This window comes from Archocentrus centrarchus, chromosome 8 (genome assembly GCF_007364275.1).
Source record: "Archocentrus centrarchus isolate MPI-CPG fArcCen1 chromosome 8, fArcCen1, whole genome shotgun sequence".
Taxonomy (NCBI): Eukaryota; Metazoa; Chordata; class Actinopteri; order Cichliformes; family Cichlidae; genus Archocentrus; species Archocentrus centrarchus.
The window spans coordinates 16,490,612-16,498,761 of record NC_044353.1 but is presented as its reverse complement, the minus strand read 5'-3'; the positions used below and the strand labels follow the sequence as shown (position 1 = coordinate 16,498,761).

The 8,150-nt window shown below is 43.2% G+C and overlaps 1 protein-coding gene across 1 annotated transcript; it reads right to left on the bottom strand.

Moving 5' to 3' along the window:
* Nucleotides 1-771: 771 nt before the first annotated feature.
* Nucleotides 772-6,415, bottom strand: elfn2b (extracellular leucine-rich repeat and fibronectin type III domain containing 2b). The gene is made up of 2 exons (XM_030736224.1): nucleotides 6,002-6,415; nucleotides 772-3,685 (listed from the first exon to the last, which is right to left on the bottom strand). Exons 1-2 carry the CDS (start codon nucleotides 6,338-6,340, stop codon nucleotides 1,172-1,174), a joined length of 2,853 nt encoding a protein of 950 aa, XP_030592084.1. The 5' UTR covers nucleotides 6,341-6,415; the 3' UTR covers nucleotides 772-1,171.
* Nucleotides 6,416-8,150: the final 1,735 nt, after the last annotated feature.

Sequence of the window (8,150 nt, the reverse complement as noted above, 5' to 3'; positions counted from 1 at the left end):
ATCTACTTACATTCACTGTGCCTGCAGAAAATTATTTGTATCCTGGGTTGAACCTTTCATTTGTTTTTCATCTCATAACCCCTCACTCTTTTAATGATCAAAGTGATATCTATCACTTATTCACACAGTTAAGTTGCCTTATTGTACACCACATCCTACACCATCAGGAAACTAGCATTTAAGGGAATGTTAATTTGTCCTCTGTATTGCTTCAGACTAAGACCATAAATCAGATTATTACCCAGTCAAATACTATTTAGGTCAGTGAGGATATTTAAGGAAACACATTCTTTACTCATCAAACCATGCAAGACTGTTACTTGGAAGGACGTGTTTAACCCTTCAGATGCATTCCCTGTACTCTTTTAGGCTAAGGTCCCACTCTAATCTTTCTCCTATGGTTTTCTTGGAGCCCACTTGACAATTTTTTTATGTTCATGTGTTCTTTTCTTTACAATTATTCTGTTCTTTCCATGTGCCAGATGCTTTTTGAAATGCAAAAACCTCAGCCTCAAAAAGGATCTAAGAGAATAGAGACAGAGCCTGCATTTGACATCTCGGTTCAGTAATCTGCATGTTGTCAGTTGTAACACAGCACAGCTCACACCCATCATATCCTCCATTACTTAGAAGTCTAAACAAACCCACGTGGAATGCTGAAAACCTATGCAGCACCTAATAAAATACACAAAACATCTTGGGTCACACAAAGCAGAAAATGAAGGGTATCAGCATTTACTCTGTGACTACCCACAGATCAAAACATGGCACTATAAAGATGGTCCTTTGCATCACAAAATGTGATCACTCAAATAGAGTACTAAATTACACAGTTGGCATTTGCTCCCTGTACTATAAATGGAACCCACAAACACAGAATAAGAATGGTCCATAAAAGTTGCTACAATGATGTGTAAAAAAAAGACTGTAACGACTCAGATCCCAGGCACAGTTTCATAGTCCTTGCTCTTAGCGCAATATTTATACACCTAGCATGCCAAAAGAAAAAAACAAAAAAAAAAAATCAACAAAAATAAAAAAAACCTAAAGGCAAAATTTTGTCCTACATTTTTCTCCCTATGAACCGAAACTGAATTTTCTGGCCCAGGGGTGCATCAGTAAAAGCAGTATCTGAACTCTTTATTCTCCGATGCTTAACTCTGGTCCCCAGTCACAGCTTCTGCTGCGCTGACACACCCTTCCAATAATCAAGAATGTCATGCAAGTCCTCGCCTTTAGCAAACTGCACCTTTTTTCGAAGGGCATTTCCAGCCGTCACATAACAGGACTCATCACGTGGGCCTTTCCTGTAAGGACGAAAACGCTCCCAGATCCGCAGTGAACTCTCTGAGCAGTACTCTGGGCTAGAGGAGTAGCCTGAGTAACTGGAATGATGGCGGGCAGGTGAAAGCTGGGAGTAAGAAGCTGCGTCCCTGCGGGATCGTGTCAGGGGCTTTAAGAATGAAACTCTTTGGGCTGGGGAACCCTGGTGGGAGCCTTCATAGTAGAGAGCTGGGACAGAGTGGCGGTGCTCCGAGCAGTGGTAGTCCTGCTGCACCTCCAACTGCTGTTGCTGCTGTTGCTGTTGTTGTTGTATTTGTTGCTGTTGATGGTAATGGTGGGATTTTTGGTTGTCCTGATGTTGGGCACCAACACCACCACTGTCGCAACCACCACCACTCCCTCCTCCACAGCTCCCACTTCCCACTAAAGGCAGTCTCTCCAGGGGCTCCCCACAGCCCACTGGACTGGCCCGGTCTGGGTACTGCTGTTGTTGTTTATTACAGGCATCTGGGCTCCTTGGCTCAGGAACATCCAGGCTGTACACCCTGGCTCCTCCACGCTCCCTGTCTCGACCCATGGAGCCACAAGATGTGGTGCTGCACTGTTTCTTGACAGAATTTACAATAACAACAGCTGCATCTGCGCTCATTTGCCGCTGAATGGGACGTACAGCATTAGCCGGAGGAGGAGGCCTGTAAGGGGGAGTGACAACAAATCCCCCACCACTGATCCCAGGACGCTCAGAGAGAGGGGCATTCAAGGCAGGGAGTGGAGGTGGAGGGGGTACTTTGTTGGGAGCAATGACTTGGCATGTCTCTGACAATCCTTGAGAGAGTGGGATTAGGCCACGTGTTAGGGAGGACGTGCTGGTGGGTGGTGGGGAGGTGGGATTGGAGGAAGTAGGGTTTGTAGAGGCCCCTGAAGCAGCAACTGCAGCTGCATCCAGTTTCAGGGCATCAATGCAATTGTTAATGATCTGATTAACCTTATCAACCTCCATGGCAATGGTTGAGATTTCTGATGCAGAGCCATGTCCATCATCATCTGAGTCATCACCAATATCAGTTCCATCATCGTCCCTCAAGTCTTCTCCTCTCATCAAGCCATGCACACCATCTACCATACGCTCCATCCCTGCCCCTCCAGTTCTGACATCCATATAGTTTCCCTTGCTTGTAGCCATGGCCTCTGAAAAGGCAGTGGCCATCTTTTCCACTTGTGGGATAGAAGAAAGTCTTGAGGAAGTGGTGTTGGCTGAGTGGAGCATTCCCGAGCTTGAGGATGTGGACATGGGAAGTTTTGCTCCATGGTGGTGCTGATACTGGTGATGTTCTCTGGATTGTTCCTGAAGCTTGTGGACTGCTGATGGATCATTTGCTACTGCTGCTGCCACTTCTGGTCCATAGCGCATTTCCAGTATAGTTTTCTTGACACAGATAGACTTTCTCTTCTCATCATGCATCCGTTTTTTACGGAGACAATAGTAGACAAGGCCTAAAATAATTAACATGCCAAAAAGGCAGCCCACGATGGTCATTATGTAGTGAGTAGTGGTGGAAGGTGTGGGGAGCATATCATCTTGACTTTGACCCCGAGTGGAAAACTGGAGGCAGGTGTGGTTGTAACGCTGAGAGTTGCGGATGGATACCACACAGAAGGTGTAATTATTGCGTGGCTTTAGTTTGTTTAGGGTGATCATCTCCTTCTTATTCTTCAAATTCATGACATCAGACACAAATGTGTTGTTGTATTGTGTCAGAATGTACATTTTGCTGAAGGGCTTTGGAATCTTGACAAGGAGAGAGGCTGACGACAAAGAGACATGATGGAGCTTTATGCTGGGACTGAAACCATCTTCAGTAGATGAGGAAGATGTAGTGGACTGGTGGTATGGTCCTATACCACCAAGAATATCTAGTCCAAACCCAGAAGGACCATCCAAATCTGGTGGGAGAGAGGTCATTCCTGGAATCATTACACCATCTCGGCAGTGATGGTACAAAATGTTCTTAGCATTCCGGCCAGCAGCAATAGGACTCAGTAAAGGGTAGCCAAACATTTCCCGTGGTGTCTCACATAGGAGGCGGTCATAGGTGTGTGTGACATTGTTGAAGAACTCCAACCAGGTTAGAAAGCTATAAAGATCACAGCCACAATGGAATGGATTTGCTGCCAGTTCACACACCATAAGCCGAGTGAGAACTGTGAATGTGGATGGGTCAATACGCGCAAGTTTGTTGGATGACAGGTCAATGCTGCTGAGGCTTGGGCACTCCCAGAATGCATTGCTGGCAACAGCCTCAATAAGGTTGTGCTGCAGGAACAGGCACTGCATGCGTCCGAGGCCTCTCAACATACCCTCAGTTAAGTTTGTCAACTTGTTGTAACCCAATTGAAGAACCTAAGGAAAAAAGAAAGCAGAGTATTTTTTTTTTTTATTTCTTCTTACATTGTGGGCCTGAATGAATTACCAAGTGTCATGCTGCAGCATGTTCTAAAATTTGCAAAAAAAATCATCTATACCAGTGTGGACAACGAGACCAGGGCCTGTTGAAACGAAGCACCTGATCCATCCCAGTTTTATTCTGCACCATGACAAAAATCCCAAACATAAAGTCAGAGTTATCAGGAGCTTAAGGAACCAAATATAGATTTGACTGATTTTTTTCTATTGTTTGCTTCACTTAGAATGATTTTATTTGTAATTTTTATTGTCATTTAAACCAGTTGATCAGTTAAATTTCTTACAATATATATATATATATATAGGCAACATTGCTGTCTTTGGAACAATAGGTCAAGGGCTCAAAATAAGAGTCCCCAGAACTATGAAATGCTACTACACATGTAACCCCAGTGAAAGCATTTGTGTTGAAGGTATAGTACAACACAAATGCTATGCCAAGGGGGAGCCAGGACATCAGGTCAGGGGGGAGCTGGTATCATCCCCACACTCCAGCTGGTATGTTGAATGCAAGAGCAACCGCTACACTGAATGCTAAGCTGGAAATCTGGACACTGTGGCTGATTATCAAGACCACATGAAGAACCCTCTGAAAGTTTGCTACAAGTCTATCATTGAAAGCAATCAGCTGATCTATACCATGGCAACAGTGATTCTTGAGATGCTTGGCTATAAGATGAACAATAGCCACAATGAGCAGCACCCTCCATGGAAAAGAAAATTAGCTGCAAAGATCATGGAGTGCCTCAGAAGTACAACAAACTGTCCATACATGAGGCTTTAGAAGCTCAGCCAACAAGACAGGCTACGGATACAGACTGCGATATAACCATGGAATGGAACAAACACTAGCCACCTCCTCTACATGGATGACATTAAGCTGTATACCAGGAATGAATAGACTGCGATTCATTGAACCACACCACTAGGATCTACATCAACAACATCAGAATGTCGTTCAGACTGGAGAAGTGTAGTCATATGGTAACAAAGAGAGGGAAGGTAGAACTGAGGGAATTGCACTACCAGAAGATAACATTGCAGATATTGAGGACAGCTACAAATACCTTGGAATCCCACAGGCAAATGAAACCATGAAGCTGCAACTGCCAAATACGTACCAAGAGCAAGGCAAGTCCTGAAGAGTCAGCTGAATGGGAAGAACAAGATCCAGGCAATCAACACCTACGCCCTACCATTTGTTATACACCCTGCTGGGCTAATAAGCTGGCCAAAGCAGGAGATAGAAGCCACTGACATCAAGACAATAAAGCTCCTTACTATGCATGGAGGGCTTCACCCCAAGCACCCTGTATGCTAAGCGGAAGGAAGGAGGCCAAGGACTAGTGAGTGTCACAACCACTGTCCAGGATGAAATAACCATGATCTATGAATATCAAGAAGACGGCCACACCTAATCATGTGAATACCTCAAGCAGCAGGCATGAATGGCATGTCCCACCGGCAGATAGAAGAAGTGGCTGATCTAGAAAAATCTGATCAATGGCATGGACAAAGCTGGACTGAAAGACAGTTTATTGACAATCATGGCAGCATAGGAATAAGCTGTGAGCATAAGATCAATAGAGGCTGGGTCTACCACACCAGGGCAAGACCTCAGGTGCAGGCTGTGCAGAGATGCCCCTAAGACAGTCCAGCACAAAACAGCCGGGTGCAAGATGCTAGCAGGCAGGGCATACATGGAACACCGAGTCCCCTCGGTACTGAACAACCGCTTGCTAGTGCTAATAGCTGCGCCTGCTACCAAACAACTATATTTCATATTTTATCTTTTATAATTGATTAATATCGCTTTTGCAAGAGCTGGCCAAGAGGGCAACAGAATTTACAACAAATACACATAACAATAAAATAAGCAAAGAAACAGTGGTTTAATGCTTATCAGTACAGTCACTTCCACATTTGAGTTCTTGATGATTTAGTCCCTGCAGTTGACTGAAAAAAATTGTTGTGAAATCCATATGCCCCCATCCAAAAGCCAATTTAATGCATTATTATGTTGCAATATGTGTTTCATGTATTGAGGAAAAATTCCATAAACTCACTGGACTGAATCCACTTTCAAATTAATTATAATATTAAATGAAGTTTGCTTAATTAAGCTAAAAAAAGAGGCACCTTGACTCATTTTTTAAATCTAAATCTTATGGATGCAGTAGCCAAAATGAAAATGTTAGGCTCAAATTAAGGTCTAACAAATTGTATGCATTTTAATATCCATCTCCTTATTACCTGTAGATTGGCTTGGCCTGCAAAGGCTCCATCCTCAACGTAGCTGATTTCATTCTTGGTGAGGTTGAGGTCAGTCAAGTTGGTAAAGCGGTACATGGAACTGAAAAGCACAGCTTTCAGCTTGTTCTCATTCAGTCTCAAATCATGCACTGTGTTGTTGATGTGCTGGGGAATAGTCTCATATGGAGGCTGATTCTGGCTACATATAGCTAGCCACACATAGCCTTTGTCCCCCTCAATGAGCCAGCAGTCCCCATTGGCCATGTTAGGAAAATAAAATAAGAATAGGAGGGAGGGAAGAACAAGAAGGAGAGTGGAGGTGGAAGAAGCACCCTGCATTATTCCAATATAGAGTGATGAGAAAAAAGGAAAGCTTTAAACAGGAGAATGTAGAGGGAGATGGGAAAATTAGGTGTGTTTACAGGTGAAGGAAAGCAACAAAAGCTGCTAGGTCGGGTTTCCTAAGAGGAGATGGGTCTGGGTTGGGCACTGTAAAAGGGGTGAAACCTTCACGATACCAGTCTATGCATCATGGTGACTAGCAGGGGACCCATGTTATGTCATATTTTGTTGGATAGGAGTGTGAGGTGACACAGCTTGTCTTCAAGCTTCAAGCTCGTCTTCAGCTTTAGTTGTGATTGACTCAAAAGGATGAACCTTTGGAATAATCAGTGGGATCTGTGAATAAGAACAGAAAAGGAGAAACATTAGAAAAGGGGCATTAGTGGAGATGAATACAAAGCTAATTGCTTTTGTTTTATGTTGGCTTTTTTATTTTAAACAAAAGTTATTTGGAAGAGTTCCAGAGAGAAGAGATGCAAACAAAGACTGAAGGCTTCATTTATGGACTTTAAAAGACTGAACTGAATTCAAACTGCACCAAATTCCTATAAAACTGCATAATCTCAGAATACTGTATTTACTTGCAGGCGTCACAAAATCAATCAGCTTTCAGCTGGGCTTGTTCCATCAGATTTTTTTTTCTTCTGCTGTCTTTTCTTTTTTATATACAATATATACATGCTGCACTACCTCAAATGATGTTCTCTCTACAGAGGCCTACTGCCTCTGCACTTATCCCCCCCCAACTCCACCCCCATGAGGCTATGAGGTCATCAGGCTTTGGCTGATACCTGCACCATGTGAACCTGCCAATCTTTGCTTAGTCCCGAGGGGCCTGTTTTAAACATGAAGTGCAGCATTAATCATCCAAATGCTGACAGCACATTGTCTTCACAGACATTCCTTGTTATGACACTATCCTGCCAAAACCTAAGCTCTCTAACCCATCTGCATGTCATTTGAATAGCAGTCAAGCGTTTACATAAGGAGAGGATTAGCCGCCTGTTGCATCATGACAGACATTGTCCTCTTGCCGGCTCAGCAGCTGGGAAAAACATACTTACAATTACACACACATGTTCTCAGAGAAATGTGTAGCTGAGTACATGTCCACCCTGAAGCACATAGACGCCCTAATATAACAGCACGCACGTATGCACACAGGCACATCTGAAGACAAGCATGTCAGGACAGATTCTGTACAGCATAGTACAGTACAGTTTGTCTTTGTACGTCCCATGCTCCCTAAACTTCATCCCACATCCCCTCAGTTTTAATTTCTTTTGATTTCCATCACCATTCCATGAAAACAACAAAGAAATTCTCTTTCTGCTCCTCTGAGAAACAGGCCAAATTTATTTCTTGTGCTCTAAATTCTGCTTCTTTCTAAATCCGGCAAAGAATTGAACTCATTACAATTTATTCTGGTCCATGCTCCCCAGAGGTGTGAGCACAGAATCAGGTCCATCTTCTCTTTTAATCTCCTTATTACTGCAGAAAACTGTAACCCTGCAATTCTTTGCAAAATAGCACATTATCATGTATTCCAATGACCTCAGGCACCTGTTAGGTTTCTTGTTTCTCAGGTTTTTCGGTAGACACAAAGGAGATGTAAAACATGTACTGGATAATGTGGTCTCTATGATAGATAGTTATGAAGACAATATCTATATTATCTGTTCACAGATAAATAAAATTAGTTCTGAATACTGAAGTCGCCCTCTGGAGTGGTCAGCAATCTGGCTACATATGGAATTTAAACACAGAATTATTGATGAAGCAAGTCAAAGAACCACTTACTCAACGT

Coding starts and splice junctions, on each gene's coding strand:
- elfn2b (XM_030736224.1), bottom strand. CDS start 6,340: ATGCAGGGTGCTTCTTCCACCTCCACTCTCCTTCTTGTTCTTCCCTCC. Junction 3,686..6,001: donor CAGGCCAAGCCAATCTACAG/GTAATAAGGAGA, acceptor TTTTTTCCTTAG/GTTCTTCAATTGGGTTACAA.